This window comes from Larimichthys crocea, chromosome VI (genome assembly GCF_000972845.2).
Source record: "Larimichthys crocea isolate SSNF chromosome VI, L_crocea_2.0, whole genome shotgun sequence".
Lineage (NCBI taxonomy): Eukaryota > Metazoa > Chordata > Actinopteri > Sciaenidae > Larimichthys > Larimichthys crocea.
This window is the reverse complement of record NC_040016.1, coordinates 7,333,165-7,348,662: the sequence shown is the minus strand read 5'-3', so window position 1 is coordinate 7,348,662 and position 15,498 is coordinate 7,333,165. Positions and strand designations below refer to the sequence as shown.

Sequence of the window (15,498 nt, the reverse complement as noted above, 5' to 3'; positions counted from 1 at the left end):
AAATGCATGTGAAGGCACTGTCATTTAGTCCTACAACTATACATTTAATAAAGTCAACTTTCCCACAGATATATACAGAGGTGACATGCTGGGGAAAAAACAACAATTACAACTATAAGTTTGCTTCAGTGATTCTGTGACATTAATGAGTGAGCAGTATTTTACTGCTGTAGACAGTGAAGGTTGATTTTAATTGCTTTGATACAGAATTATCTAATTAACTGCTTTTATGTTTTATATTTTAAATCTTAATCTGTAAAGTAAACTGTCAAATGTGTAGTAATTTATACTAAACAATACTACTTCCAGATTACCTTCAAAGATTTTGTAAATGTGTAATTAGACCCATGACTCTAAATTGCCCGTAGCTGTGAATGTGAGCATGAATGGTTATTTGTCTCTATGTGTCAGTCCTGTGATGAACTGGTGACTTGTCCAGGGTGTACCCCCTGCCTCTCATCCTAAATCAGCTGGGTTTGACTCCAGCCCCCATGACCCTTATATATACTTTGCTTAAATTCACATGAGCAGAGACATTATATTTTAAATATTAAAAACACAATAATCATAATAATAACAAATTTAAATTGTTATTTTATGTATAGCCAAATAAATGCAGTCTATTGTACACAGTTAACCTTTAAATCCTTAACACATATTTAACTTCTTTGCACATATTTAACTTGTATAAATTCAGATTTATCCTATGTTTACTGTGTCTCATGCTGCTACTGGATGCTTGGATTTCCCTTGAGATCAATAAAGTATCTATCAACCAGGGGTCCGTGACCCCTAGGTCATCTGCAGAGGTACTGCAGGGGGTCCACCAATTTTGAATAAAAGTAATAATAATAATAGTAATAACAATAATAAAAATAATAATTAACATTTTTCACCAAAATAATTTGTGAGAATTAAAAAATATAACAAAAATGAATTAATATGCAATAATAAGCTACTTTTGACAAAAACTATTTTTTTAAATAAATGATTTCATTATGCATGAAGATTTTATCAGTCATAAACACATATAGGCCAATTACCCAGTTTATAAATAAGTTAATAAGGTGAAAAAAAAGTAAATATGAAAGTTATTATAGGCCAGACACTTTTCTTTTAAGTGACACATTTAAATAATAATAATGATGATTACATGTGAGGGTCTCTGTCCTCACATGTCCTCTGTTTGTTTCGTGTCCACACAGCAGTGCACGTGGACATGCTGTCTCCCCTCCACACCGGCAGGGGGCGGCACGCGTGCAGCGGGCACGGGCCGCGGGGATAAACCTTCCTGATCAACGTCAGGTCGTTCCTTCCGGCTCCGGTCCCCTATCAAGTGGAAAGGTAAAGACAGATCCAGCGTCGTAATCTAAATATATCTTCACCATCTCATGTTGCATTAAACCGTAATGTTTATTATTCGATTTGTATTAATGTCACAACACAATCCGTGAACGTATTTCACCGTCAAACACTTTAAAACTGCGGCTGCGAGGCTTTAAAGTGGGGAAGTGAACCCGGCTCTGATGTCCACGGCCGGCTGCCATTTTTCCTGTTAACGCGGGACAACTCCGACACCGTGAAAGTCACAAATGTGTCGAAGTGTGTCCGCTGATGTGAATGCTTCAAACAGCTTGTGTATAATTATTTATTGTGATGTCGGTCTGTGGAGTTTCTGCCGCTTTGAGTCCTATCAGGAGGCAGTTAGCATGCTGTCCAGGTTGAAGCTGTCTGTAACGTGTGTGTGACTGAACATGTCGCTTCATCACAGATGCTGATGCCCAAGAAGAACCGCATTGCTATCTACGAGCTCCTCTTCAAGGAGGGAGTCATGGTGGCCAAGAAAGATGTCCACTTGGCCAAGCATCCCGAGCTTGCTGACAAGAATGTGCCCAACCTTCATGTGATGAAAGCGATGCAGGTGAGACGGAGCCTGAACCTGAAGCTGAGCTGTGTGCACATCCCTGCTGCAAGTTAGTGTCTGTGTAGAAGTGAAATATATAGAGAGTCAGTATTTGGTGATGTGAGGGAGAATAAACGTGTAGAAACTGTCAGACGACACTCTAAAAATGTAACAGACAGGAAAACCCAATAGGAAAAGAAATTTGTCATAATAAAAAGAAGTGTTAAATACAGACAGGGCTCCAAAATAACCTTTTTTACTAGGAGCACAGTGGCCCCCAACTTTAAAATTTTAGGGGTGCAAGCAGAGAATTTAGGAGCGCACACTTTATATCGACTTGTAAATATTCACATTTCCTCTCATTTGCGCTGTATTACTGATAAATACAATGTTTTTAATTTACATTATGTTTCAGACTGGAGCAGAAGTCAGCAACAAAAAAAATATTTAATAATGTAACATACTGTTTTTTCTTAGCCATGTTTTCCTGTATGTGAAGTATGGTGTCCCTCCAGAGTTGCCGTAGGGCGCTGAACACGTTACCTCAACGCCTGTCTGTTTATCCAGTTAAACGCACCCAGGAAATTCGGTTATAATGAAATTTTTTTTTAATTGGCAAATTTACTGGTCGCACATGTGCGAATAGATGAAAAATTTACTCGCACTGTCTCAAATTTTAGGGGCAAAATGCGACCATTTAAGGGCAGTCTGGAGCCCACTCTGTTGTGTAAATGTTATATTTTAACCTCATGTTGCTGTTCTCAGTGCGGGTACATTGGTAAAACTCACAAAAGACAGATCTACATGCTGATGGAGGGTGGGACAGGTCAGGGTCCTGGCAGAAAAACTGCCTTCAACATGTCACTTGGTGTAACGCATGCTTGCAGTTGTGGCAGAGTGGAAACTACATCATGATCATGTGTGTGTGAATTCTTTTCTTCCTCCAGTCCCTGAAGTCCTGTGGGTATGTCAAGGAGCAATTTGCCTGGCGCCACTTCTATTGGTACCTCACCAATGAAGGTATCCAGTACCTGAGAGACTTCCTCCACCTTCCCCCTGAGATCGTGCCCGCCACCCTGCGCCGCCAGACCCGCCCTGAGACCGCAAGGCCCAGGCCCAAGGGTAAGCTCACTGATCTCATCTGAATGTAGCTTGTTTTATTACAAAGTGCCACTGGAATACAGACGTATTGTTTTCATGGAGCACGCGTCATCAGTGGTTGATGTAAAGCTGCTGAGTGGAAGCATTCCAGATCAGCGTCACAGAGCCGTCGTTCAGCGTTCACCACCACTGATGGTATTAGCTGAGATGACTGGAGCTGAATTATTTTATTAAAGCAATGGAAAGCCACCAGTCAGATCTCTAAGGGCTGGTACATAATAGTTTTTTACTTATTAAAAATCCCACGTTTTATCTTGTCCATCGTGTGACATTAAATGATAAAGGAGATTAAATCAAATCAGACTGTTCCTCTGGGGACAGTTTTTAAAGTTGTTGAATCTTATATTTGATCTGACATCTTATTCAGAACAGACGATTCATATAATTTTAATATCAAACTGAAGTGGACCCAGAGAAAATGGCGCTTTGGATGAGACGCACAGACGCCAACATGTTCCAACAGATCACAAATGTTTTCATACACACCAACAGCAAACAGATATGTAGAGAGCAGTGTTTGTTCCCAGAATATAAAATATAATTTATTGTAAAGTTTGATTTTTGTTGTGTGGGCTAATTCACGTTAGACCATATCACAGCTTACTGCTTACCTAAAGCTTCTGGACTTCATGTTCACCACGCTGTGATCTCAGCTAATCCTTCAGCTCATGTGAAGGTGCTCGCTGCTGGTACAGAAGCTGTGTGGTGTGATTGTGGTCCAATCAACAATCTTTTGTAGCTTGTTCATAACAATTATCTGTTGGCCTAACAAGCTCCATGTCAGTCTAAAACTCACCACGCGTGGACCTAAAGTCTGTTTGCTTCTCTTGCTGTGGCCTCTGTCCTGCTGGCTGCTCTGTGCGGAGTTCAGCTCCGCCCTCGGGCAAAGCAACAGTCCGCCACACAGAGCGGAGGAGAGGGAGGGTGGCATCCTGTCTGCAGTCATGCGTCACATCATCGACTGAAATCCCATTATTGAAACAGTTATTTCATTTTCTTAACAGCTAGTACGGCTAATATATCCACCATTGACACATCGTGCAGGAGAAAAATGTGACAGCACATTCTCACGAGTTGGTCATCAATTTCTGAGGACAATGTTTTATACCATATCATGTGTATTTACCCCTCGTTATTAAAGCTGAATATTTTAGATGTGTGTTCTGATTTAAACAACAGAATAACTCCAGATTCATCTTGATCCTGAGCTGAACTTTTCCCTGTTTATTTCTGCAGGAATGGAAGGAGAGAGGCCGGCCCGCCTTAACCGTGGGGAGGCTGACAGAGATACATACAGGCGATCTGCTGCACCCCGTAAGTCTACCTCCAACAATACGAGTCAGCCTCGTCAGCTGTGTTGTATGTCCTTGTGCCGTGAAAAGGATTTATCTGGTGTGTTTTATTTTGTTACTGGTGAGTTGCTTGCCGACTTGTTAATTCATACTTTGTCCATCAGCTGGTGCTGACAAGAAAGCAGAGGCCGGTGCGGGAGCTGCCACAGAGTTCCAGTTTGTAAGTACTGTTGCCATTTTTCATGTTAAAGCTGTTAAATCATTTTTCTCTGAATTCCCTCTATGTATCTTTTTATTTGTATTTTTGGTCTTGAATTTCTGTTTTGGAATTCTTTCTACGGCAATTACACAACAGTCCTCCATGAAACGGTTGTTGTGGTTTTATAATGGGTTCAGTAAGGAATGCCTGGAAGCTGGATTTGGATTGCATAGTGCCGTTTTGAAATTTTGTTGTGTTAAACTTGGGTTGACTGATGTATTAACCGAATATTTCTCCTGTTGCAGAGAGGTGGATTCGGACGCGGCAGAGGACAGCAGCCTCAGTAAATTTCTCACGCTCTTTCTGTACAATAAAGAAATCCAAAATACTTGTCCATCTCAGTTTGGTCTGTATTTATGGGGAGTGTCTGAGGATGAACTCGAAGGGGGACAATTTGTTTCCAACACTCATCACAGTCGGCAGGTTAAGATTTCAGAGAGGGCAGAAGTCATGGTGACTGTGACCAGATGTAAATGACTAATCAGTCAGTGAGACGTCAAAGTCATTCTTTTATTGTTGAGGTGGTGAAGGGAGGAGAAGTACATGTGGTTACAAGCATTTATCCTGCAGTTAGGCTGGATACAGGATCTAATGAGTCACTTTGAATGAGCCAGCATGCACAGTACCTGAAACATCCATAATTTGTGACATGTCAAAATGTCTTCTTTGAAAAAGGTCTGACTTATTTAGCTCCAAGTTTTGCTCAAGACTGATGTGGTTAGGAGTAAGGTGGATCTAATAAGCTTAGACTGAAGATCGTACACGCATGGCTTTATTACACTTGTTAGGACAACATAATCACTTTTTATTAACAGATATGGTGATCTCATGTAACTTCCAGCACAGCACCACCAAACTTCTGTTTCTCTTTAGTGTTTTTATACTTGCACGAAATGACCAAGTAAGAGTCAAACCACAACTTTAGAGTTCCACTGCCAATTAAACTCCACAAAGAGATGTCAAAAATGAAATACTTCTTTGTTTTCCGACTTGTATTTCAAGCTGCTTCACAGAATTTCTTCCAGCTGTGAGCAGCTCCTCCATTTCTTCTGTGCGTTTCGTTGTTGAACAGAGTGCATCAACAGCACACTCAAAGGTTTCCAATGAGCACAGTATACTGTAACATTTCTGTATCGTCAACACCCCTTAGAATTGCGAGTAGCGTGGACTTGGGATAAAGTTTGAGGTTTTTCTCAGCTTAAAAACACTAAATATTCTATACGGCAGTGAGACAGGAATAAATATTTCCATAATTTAAATAAGAGTCACATTTTTATGAAGGCATTTGGCTTTCTTTTTGTGTTTATTAGCACTGCCACTCTGACATTGCAGCTTGATTAATGTATCAATTAGTATATAGTTGTTTTGATTAATTGCATCCAAACATAATATATACCATTTGCTGACGTGAACACAAACATTGACACTGGCCTGAATGTGAAATACTGGTGTTTATTTGTTGGCACATTTATATTACAATCTTCAGTCTTCTCGCACTGGTTTTATTCCACAGTCCCAAATGACAAAAGAGAGGAAAAGAAAGTTCCAGTGACACATACACCTTGGAGAACACGATTAACTTCAAGGCTGAGGTCAACGGCTAGAAGTGCACGTACGTTTCGTTTGTTATTCAATTGCAAAGTTTTGGGGTTATTTAACAGCTTCTTCTTAGAAAAAAAATCTATTTATTATCATTTTATAATAATTAAAGTCAGTCAGTTATGAAAATGGTCATCACGCTAAGGGAGACTGAATGTTACAATCCTTAGCTGCAAAGTGATGAGCTTTTACACTTTTTGCTTTGGCCACAAGATGGGGCAATACATATTTAAACCATGACCTTTGGTAAATTAAAGGAAGTGACTTCACGTGAAGCTCGGAATTGTTCTCTTGATAATTCATCCTTGTTTTGTTTTTCCTTCCAAAATTCAGGGACTTCAATGTGATATATCCCGACGAGCCAATTAAGATCGCAGAAATCTCCAGGGGAGAAAAGGGTAGATGAGTTTGCTCCGTCACAACACCGACGAGCTTATAGGGAGACATTTACTTCATAGATTCCCTCCTGAACTCCAGCCTGCATCACTTTACCCATGACAGGAACTGCCTGAATGCCTGCTTGAAGGGAGTTATAAAAAAAAAAGACACTAATCCTTACTGACCAAAGCCAAAGTGCATTCTCTGGCTGTGGGTGCTGTGTTAGCTATATACACATGACATTAATTTGTCAATAACACAACCGATTAAAGAACAAACAGAAAAAAAAAATATGGATAAAGAACAAGTGGTCATTAATAATTAAGTCACTGGCTGTTACTTGTGGAAATCCTCCTCACATTCATTTTGACAGTACCTGTCACCAGATCAAACCATCAAGAGCGAATGAAATCATTGCCGATTACTCTCCGAGATAGATTTTTAGCCATATACAGGTTCATCCCCTTAACATCCAATTGCACATTTCAGTGAAGACTAAAAATCTCTTATGAAGTGCCAGGTAGGGCATCATAAAGCAAGACTTTGGCCAACACACCTTTTCTGATATGCAGCAATGAAACCAGTCTAAAGTCTCAAACTGTTGTGAAGGAGACTTTAGACTCTGTGCACATATCCTGTTCAGAGAAAAAAAAAAAAAAAGCAATCTCATTTGGGGATTATAAAGAGGCCGATATTAGGAAGCTTGATTTGCTGGCATGTTCGTGCCCTCCTCGAACAATTAATGGGATAAAAGACGAATTAATAAAAGGAAACCGTCACTGCTTAACAAACCACTGCTGTCAAGGTATTTTTCTGCCCCTTTCTAGGTTAGCTTTTGACCCACTAGTTCACAACTCCCTAAATTTCCCATTGAGGTTATCTTCATCCATCGGTTTCTGGACAGCTGAATGATGATACTGTTGTTTTCTGTCCTTACTCAGTTAAATATGCATCTGCTACAGTACTGGACAGTAAACTTTGAGTTACTTGAACTTTGAGTTACTTTTTCAAAAAGCCAGAGCTCCCTAAATTCTTTAATTTTATACCAACAGTGGTTCACATTACCACTTGTGTATTCAAGTGTTGTGCAGTGACAAACAGATGAACCGTTTCCCTCAGCTTGACAGATCTGTTTAGCATCTTGCAGCTACCAGACAAAGTTAGCAACTAGCTGATGAACATAGTGGAGTAGCTACAGTAGCCATTTCCCTCAGGAACTGGTGGAGGCCAAAATGGAGCAAAAAGAAGGGTTAATATTTGACTTGCATTCAACAGATAGATGCACAAAGACAATGTCAAATGAAGGCTAATGATGCTCCATATACAGGTGATAATGTCACTGCTGTGTTTACAGTTTGTTTCTGCTCCTAAGTGGCCCCAAAATATGTCGTTTTACATTTAAGTATAGACAGAAAACAACAGTATTGTTTCATTTTTTTGCGAGAGAACCAATAGAAGAAACCATTTATGGGAAAATACACAACTGGGCTTTACTTCTAAACCAAGTAGTGGTTTGGAAACTCTGGCTGCAGTTAATTTTATAGCTTGGTCAAAGATGAGGGGGAAAAAACCAAATCCCTCACGGTTACAAATTTGTTTTGGTCTAAAATGAAATGTAAGGATTTGGAGAATATTCAATTATAAATAGGCTCTTCACTCTCACCTAAAGACCACAGCCGCTCTCCTTGTTCTTTAGCCTCGGATGTACTGCATGCTATCTCGAGAAAATTTCCAAACAGCTCCAGAGCTAACTCCATGGGTTCAATCAGTACTTCCAGCCTCAGTTGAAATGACATGTACAACTCACAGATGTGTAAGAGGTGGGTTTTTTTGTCATTTGTACTCTCACCTTTGATCTATACAGAAATAAACAATTTACAATAAAAACCTCTAACATGCTATCTACAGCGCCTCCAGTTTCACAGTATTGAGCCTGCTGCCTCATCCCACATCGAGGCCAAAGTGACGCAGCTCGGCTAAAGAGACTTTTGCCAGACGTTAGAGAGAAACAAACGAAACGAAACAAGAGAAAAAAAAAAAAAAAATCTAGTATCCAAAAGCATTTTACATATTAAAAACGAGGTCTCAAACTGTACAAGGCTTGTTTGTTCTGCATCTTGCCAAAGACAGCATTAAAGATTCCATTACTTTCAATGTCAAGCAGGTGTTTTGAGTGTTTTTGGGGATGCAGATTAAATACTAAAGGAAGGGTAGTTTAAAAAAAAAAGAAAAAGAAAGAAAATAAATCATGACCATAATGAAAAGTGCCCACTAAAGTCACCTGTGCTATGTTACGAACACAATGTAAACAATTGCTTTTAACCAAACTGAATGTGAGGAGTAAAATATGGAAATGGGTTTTAATAACTTAAGTGATATGTGTTGAATTTTGAAATTACAAGTCCATGATTTTGTGTTCTACTACTTCTACCCTCCCAGTATGTGGAGGAAGACTTTGTAGTCAGTCACAAGAAAGCATTAAAAAAAAAGAACAAAAAAAAGGGGATTAAAAGGAGGTAAAGACACTGAGGAGAAAGGTGGTTCACTTTACATTGTATGATGACATTCTTACTCTCTTTACAGTATATATGCTCCGTTTGAGTGAAACTTGTAGTGCTTGGCTAGCTTCCCAAATGAGAGAGAAACACACTTGACACTTGAAATTCAAAGACTAGTGAGGGGCCGTATCCTTCTTATTAAAAAGAGACATCAATAACCACGATAAGGAACAAAATGAAGAGAATCCAAAAGACCTTACCACAAGTCTGTTGCACAGTCAGCATCAAGTCACTCGAGCGAGTGAGACACAACAAAACGGTGCTCATGCAAGACAAGTCACTTCCCACAACTCTGTTCATTCAGGTACAGACAACATTTCCTATCCGTAAAACAGGGGAGGGAGGAGTACACTAATGGGCACATTCATTCACAGGAAAATAAAAAGAAAGGGGGAAAGAAAAAAAAAAAATGGAGGAAACGTTTAAAAAGACCACCAAAAGCCTTCAGCTTAAGCACTAAGTATACAGTTTTACATTACAACAGTAAAAAGTAGTTCTTGCATTCAATAAACACCACGCTAAGGGCGCGTTAAGGAAAGAGAAGGAGGGGGAGCGAGGGGACGTTTCATGCAGTTGTCAGTAAAAAGAAAAAAAAAAGAAAAAAGAAAGGGTCAAAAATTACATTTACATTTACAAAGTGTTTCAGACTATTCACCCAACACTTGTCATCAAGTCTGTGCCACAGTTCTGGCACAAAGGAGTTGGCAAGGCAAACCATGTTATTGAGACATAAAAGAAAAAGAGAAGAGAAGAGAAGAGAAGAGAAGAGAAGAGAAGAGAAGAGAAGAGAAATGACATGACACAAGTAAGAGCGCAAGTGGTGGCGAAAGCTCCTGGGGGTGTCAGAGTTATGGTTTTAGTTATCTGATACCCGAGACGGAGCTCTGATTGATGCTGTAGGTAGGGGAGAGGTCCCCACCTATCGTGGCCACCAAAGGTGTTCCATTACTGGTCAGGCAACTCTCCTGGAGAGCCTCGAAGTAGGTGGCCTGCACAGGCTTGTGACACTGCAACACTTGTATGGCATCGTCTATTTTAAACCATTCCCTTTTTCTCCCTGTTGACAGAACAAGACACCATTGTGGAGCAGGTTAAGACGCGTGAGTGACAGCATTAGAATAAAATATATATATTATGAAAATAGGTTTTAATTATCAGTACTGCACATGGCAGTGAAAATCACAAGGGCATAAACAAAGCTGGTGTTTTTATCTCCGCTCACAAGAAAATCCCTGAACTGTAATGTTCAGGGAAAGGCCTGGGAAAGAAAACTAAAGCTACAGACAGCATGTGACTGCCTGAGAACTTTGTCCGTATGATCCCCACTTTAACAAGTAAACAAATGCAGTACTTTACCAATGTTGACCGAGTCCTCCCAGTCCTCCAGGACCTCTGTTACAATAAGAACATAGACGTAGGTTCTGTGTTTCCTCTCTTGGTTCTGTAGAGGGTCAGGGGGAAAAAATATTGGATTGATTCACAAACAAGCTACACAGTATGTTGACATTTAAGACTTAAAAAAAAAAAGTCAACAGCAAACAAACCTTACCTCAAATACTCCAACTAAGCGACCTAGAGTCCCCTTCACACCGGCCTGTAAAAATAAAGGAAAATTATTAAAATAGTGAGCAAATACACACCATAAATTACAGTTATAACTGAAAACTAAGGCCTTAGTTTTCAGGAGGTCAAAACATAACACCTGTACAATTTAATGCAATCTAATAAACTGAAAAGAAACTCCAATTCTTTTTTTAACCCCTGTGGCTGACTCTTAGTTTGTGTTGATTAAATTACATCACGAGATTGTTTTTATTCGTTTATAATCACAAAGAGTTGGTTGGAAATCAGGTTTTTGAACTTTCATGACCTATTTTAATTCAAATTACAGGTGCAATTGTGGTTAAATTATATTAGGCCTGTGTAAACATGTAGCTATCACTTACTGTCACATACTGAGGGTTTCTCTACAAGATGTTTTGAGCAATCGAAAAGATCATGTACAAAAGGTCAGAAGCAAAAAGAATAACCACTTTGCCATAGGTTGACGTTACTCTTCCCATGATCCCAAAACCTAGGCTAAGCCTCAACCTTTCCTAGACAGACGATAACTTGAATGTTTCCCGCTACTGGTTGCTTTTAAACGTATCCTTGTGATAACAAAAAATAATCCCCGAGGTACAATTAAACTCCCAATAGTAGGTCAAGCTTAGATGCAGAGCCAGACCACTTGCTGACACCTTTGCAGCTTCTTCTTCAGGTTTCAGTCTATAAATAAAATGTTGACTGCACGCACTGTACTGTGGATTCGGTGCTGGACTCCTCAGGCCTTCAGCAAGATCATATGTAAAAGAACACAGCACCACCACTAGAAACCCCAAAGACATGCCAGGGATTAAGTAATAGGCCAAAAGTCAACTTGTATGTTTTTATGAGATGGAAAATGTCTCGCAGCTCAAGCATTCGTGTAACTGTAGACTACTGGGCATCATTTTTGGAAGATGATGTACAGCACGAAGACTGCATTATAACTTACGTAACAGTGCGCTGTGTTTTTTCGGGTCAGGACATACGACAACGAGCATTAAGCAAAGTTTTTGCTGAACACTTTGATAGACAAAGGAACCATCTGTAACCTTTGGCCTGCTCCTGAGTGCGGTCTCTTCACCATTATCCCTGGCAGGCCTCCAAACCAATAAACATACGCAATCACTCACTGCTCATACGGTCATCGGAATAAGCTTGCCAGGATTAAGATGTGCCCTGTTACACCACCGTTCAATAAGAGGTTTAGGAAGCGAACATGGTGATGCATTGAGTTCTACTCAAAGTCACCACAGAGTTTCTTTTAGGACTTTTAACAGACCTCGGTAGTGATGCGACATTATTTTTGACCCTGTGGAAATGTGTTGGCAAGCCACAGCGTCCTGCAACCGCAAAAGCTACCGAGCAGCAGGAGCCAGGATAAAGGATGAATTCGGCATCCATCAGCGGGATGAATCGCACACACAGAGAATAGGCTCTATACGGTGGGTGACCCGCCAAGAGCTGACAGCCGGTTAAGATTCAGTGTCTTCAGTGCCCTGTCGCCTTTCTGATGCCCAAACGGTGAACAGCGTGTATACAAGAGGGATACCGGAAATGAAGGGACAGACGTGGCCTGTATACCGATTTCCAATAGGCTTCAGAACTGTTTACTAATTATTGCTACCCATCATCTTCAACACATAGGAACTTAAAAAAATGCCTCAGACAAGGCTGCCACTACAAAAATAGACCTGTCTGAAACATACAAAGAACGAAAGCTGATTGTTTCCCCTCAGTTACCGTATTTGTGGGATTGGATAGTGCTGCAGTGTAACCTCTAGTTTGTCAGTGTTCAATCTCAGTGTGTCCTCCTTTGACACCTAAACACTGCTTTGTAACATGACGCTATGATACAGCTTACATGTTGCTAGGCTCTCCCTCTGTCTGTCTATGCAAACAGGATGACTGCATTGACAGAATGGGTTTTTGAGAGCAAGGTATTAGGCCCAGTGTTAAATACAGACATGATTTAATAGGAATGAAACACAATACATATTATGTGCCACGCCGCTAATGGAAATCCATTCTCAGAAGAATATTCCTGGCTATGCACTAAGTCTAGAAAGGCATCTACGTTTTGGATACAAAAGGTCAAGAGAAGTTTGCCGCGGCAGTCTACACAGGTATAAATCAGGCATAAATTCATTAGAATAAATATTAAAAAACAGTTTACCTCTTCACACACTTCACGAGCTGCGGCAACACTGGGCTCCTCCTCGGGCTCCATTCCCCCTCCAGGAACTATCCACTTGTCGGGATGTCGACTACTGCTCACCAGCAGCACCTGAAAAAGCGTCCAGTACAAAACAAGACTGGTTAAGGCACTACAGTCTCAGCTCGGTGTACACTGGTGTGTTTTCACATTACACAAGTGTTGCTGCTTGAGCAAGACATTCAGTGATCTGTGTTAAACATGTGACAGCTACCTTTTAACTAGAAAGCGACAGCTGGACATCATGTGAAAGAAGTTAACTCGCTGTATGATTCAAAGCAGTTCAGGCACTTGTTTACTTAAGAAGGCATGAGTCACTGACACTGCACACAGGCATGGTTAGTTCATAGTGAAATCCTGACGCTTGGCTGAGTTTCTATCTTACGTGCAGGTCACACAGATGTGTTTCCTGTGATGTTGCTCACAATCTGACCCCCCCTTTTTTTTTTTTTACTTTTAACCAGAATGAGGAAATAGTTTAGTCACAATCCTGCTTAAAACAAAACTAAATGTTTCCACTACAAAAGACATCTTTGTGCGTGATGTTGACTTGGACATAAGCTTCCCCAATCGCCTCTGATCTCGAGTAACCCTTTGCAGGCTGACTCTGAGTGGTTTTATGTGGGAGGGCGCACGGAGGCAGCGACTGGCACATTACGTTAACTACGTGGTGAAATGTGTACACAGCCAAAACAGTCGAATAAATCGTCCAAATGTTAGTATCACGAGTTTAATTTCACGTAAACAACGCAAAAAAACAAAACAAAACACAGTATCTCTACCAGTGTTGTCTGCTGCTACGAACTTAGCCAGTCCAATGTTTAGTTAGCAATACCAGTTGCACGGACGCTTCAAATGACGCGTGTAACGTGAGTAAATAAACATATTAGCCTGCCGCTTTTAAAAGTTAACGGTGATTTATACTCTGCCACATCTCATCGTGATAAAAATCCCCGCTCACCGCAGCCTGTACCATAGGGGGGCTGTGGTCGTTGTTGGCCGAGAGCCGGCTGCCCACAGCGGCAGCACGGCTAGTTAGCATTAGCATGCAGCTAACGGACTGGCTCCTCCGGGTTGCTACACGCTCAGCTAAAGAGGCTTACATAACACCTGGGTAAGTACCAGCTGAAAACCGACGTTTAATGCACAACTTTAGGGCACAATGTGATGGTTTAAGAAAGGAGTGAGTCATCGTTTCAAACCGATAAATGTACCGACACACAGAGACAGAGATGAGACTGGGAGCAGCTAACCGCTACTAATGTTAGCGCGGCCCTGCCAGACAGCTACATCCCCGGACTCACCTCCTCCTCAGCCTCGCTCCTGAAGCACAGACAGGCGGCCCGCTTCTTGTACCCATCCCCGTCGTACGTCCGGGTTTGGTTTGACTTGAGCTTCATCATTTCAAAGGGCACAAAAAGTTCAAAAGTACAGCTAAGTTTACCACTTGTAAAGGTGACGGTTGTAGACGCAAAGTCCTCCTCCGGGGAACCTCGGTGTTTCACTTAAAAGAAATAACTTCTTCTTCGCTTCATTTTCACAAACCTAGGCACATCTACGGCACGGTCGCCATTACAAGGAGCCGCTACGCCCACTACGTAATTTAACCTTTAACGGCTCGGGTAACGTAAGAAAATTACCTAACGGGCGTTGACGAATTGGGGCAACGGCTACGGGAAAAACGCAACACCACGCTCTGACTGGAGTGAGCCGGTGAAGGGAAACTGGCACTTTTGGCTCCAACTAGCTCGAGACGGCCACTTGTTTGATGTAATTAAATTTATACCGCCATACTTTGAAAATATAAAACATAACGTTATCCACGTAACAGGCTGTCAAACTTATAAAATGGGTTAAATGCTGGTTTGAGGCATCAGTTTCAGCACCGCAGGTGATGGACAGCGCCAAGCATGAGCCTCAAATCTGATCCAGGTTCAAGTTTAATTATCACATATGATCATGCAGTCATGGTGAAACTCACCCCCATCAATTTGATCGTTAAAAATAATGTGAAATAGCTTTTTATTGTGAACTAAAATGGTAGGTTTGTCTTGTAACAACTCACACGTTGAAACAATTAATAATTTAATTAGTCTATGGAAGATTAAATAGCAACTTTCGGATAATCAATTAATAATTTGAGTTATTTTCCAACCAAAAAAGCCACTTGCTTTCTGAAATTTCCCAATTTGATGCTTCTCTTTGTCATATATGATAAACTGAATATCTGTATTTTGAAATGTTGGTCAGATAAAACAAGCAATTTAAATATGCCACACTGAAAAATGTCACTATCTTCTGACATCGTACAGACAGAACAGTTTACAGATTTAAAGACAAAATAACCCGGTTATTAATTGACATGGAACATTATTGTTAGTTGCAGCTCTTGCATGACTTACAAAGTTATTTAATCACAAAAATTGTTGCCAATTAAGCAATTATCTTGCAATCTAGCAGCTCTCAGTACAAAGGGTGTATAAAAAATACTCATAAATAAGAAATTAATTTATAAAATATATACTTGAAATAGAAAACAGTAAATATAA

At 40.5% G+C, this 15,498-nt stretch overlaps 2 protein-coding genes across 2 annotated transcripts; one reads left to right on the top strand and one right to left on the bottom strand.

Moving 5' to 3' along the window:
- The first annotated feature begins 1,213 nt into the window (after positions 1–1,213).
- rps10 (ribosomal protein S10) lies at positions 1,214–4,945 on the top strand. Its single transcript, XM_019272649.2, has 6 exons — positions 1,214–1,344; positions 1,772–1,921; positions 2,851–3,025; positions 4,301–4,378; positions 4,521–4,576; positions 4,861–4,945. The coding sequence occupies exons 2-6, from the start codon at positions 1,772–1,774 to the stop codon at positions 4,900–4,902; spliced, it is 501 nt and encodes a 166-aa protein (XP_019128194.1). The 5' UTR covers positions 1,214–1,344; the 3' UTR covers positions 4,903–4,945.
- A 1,102-nt stretch (positions 4,946–6,047) lies between these two features.
- On the bottom strand, positions 6,048–14,648 carry nudt3b (nudix (nucleoside diphosphate linked moiety X)-type motif 3b). Its single transcript, XM_010742568.3, has 5 exons — positions 14,254–14,648; positions 12,911–13,021; positions 10,700–10,744; positions 10,507–10,591; positions 6,048–10,207 (listed from the first exon to the last, which is right to left on the bottom strand). The coding sequence occupies exons 1-5, from the start codon at positions 14,350–14,352 to the stop codon at positions 10,011–10,013; spliced, it is 537 nt and encodes a 178-aa protein (XP_010740870.1). The 5' UTR covers positions 14,353–14,648; the 3' UTR covers positions 6,048–10,010.
- Between the last annotated feature and the right edge of the window lie 850 nt (positions 14,649–15,498).

Excerpts from the sequence above, each read along its gene's own strand:
- rps10 (XM_019272649.2), top strand. The coding sequence starts at position 1,772 with ATGCTGATGCCCAAGAAGAACCGCATTGCTATCTACGAGCTCCTCTTC. Across the intron at positions 3,026-4,300 it reads CGCAAGGCCCAGGCCCAAGG|GAATGGAAGGAGAGAGGCCG; the intron begins GTAAGCTCACTG and ends TTATTTCTGCAG. Across the intron at positions 4,379-4,520 it reads CAGGCGATCTGCTGCACCCC|CTGGTGCTGACAAGAAAGCA; the intron begins GTAAGTCTACCT and ends TTTGTCCATCAG.
- nudt3b (XM_010742568.3), bottom strand. The coding sequence starts at position 14,352 with ATGATGAAGCTCAAGTCAAACCAAACCCGGACGTACGACGGGGATGGG. Across the intron at positions 13,022-14,253 it reads GGAGCGAGGCTGAGGAGGAG|GTGCTGCTGGTGAGCAGTAG; the intron begins GTGAGTCCGGGG and ends ACGCTTTTTCAG. Across the intron at positions 10,745-12,910 it reads CTCGTGAAGTGTGTGAAGAG|GCCGGTGTGAAGGGGACTCT; the intron begins GTAAACTGTTTT and ends TTATTTTTACAG.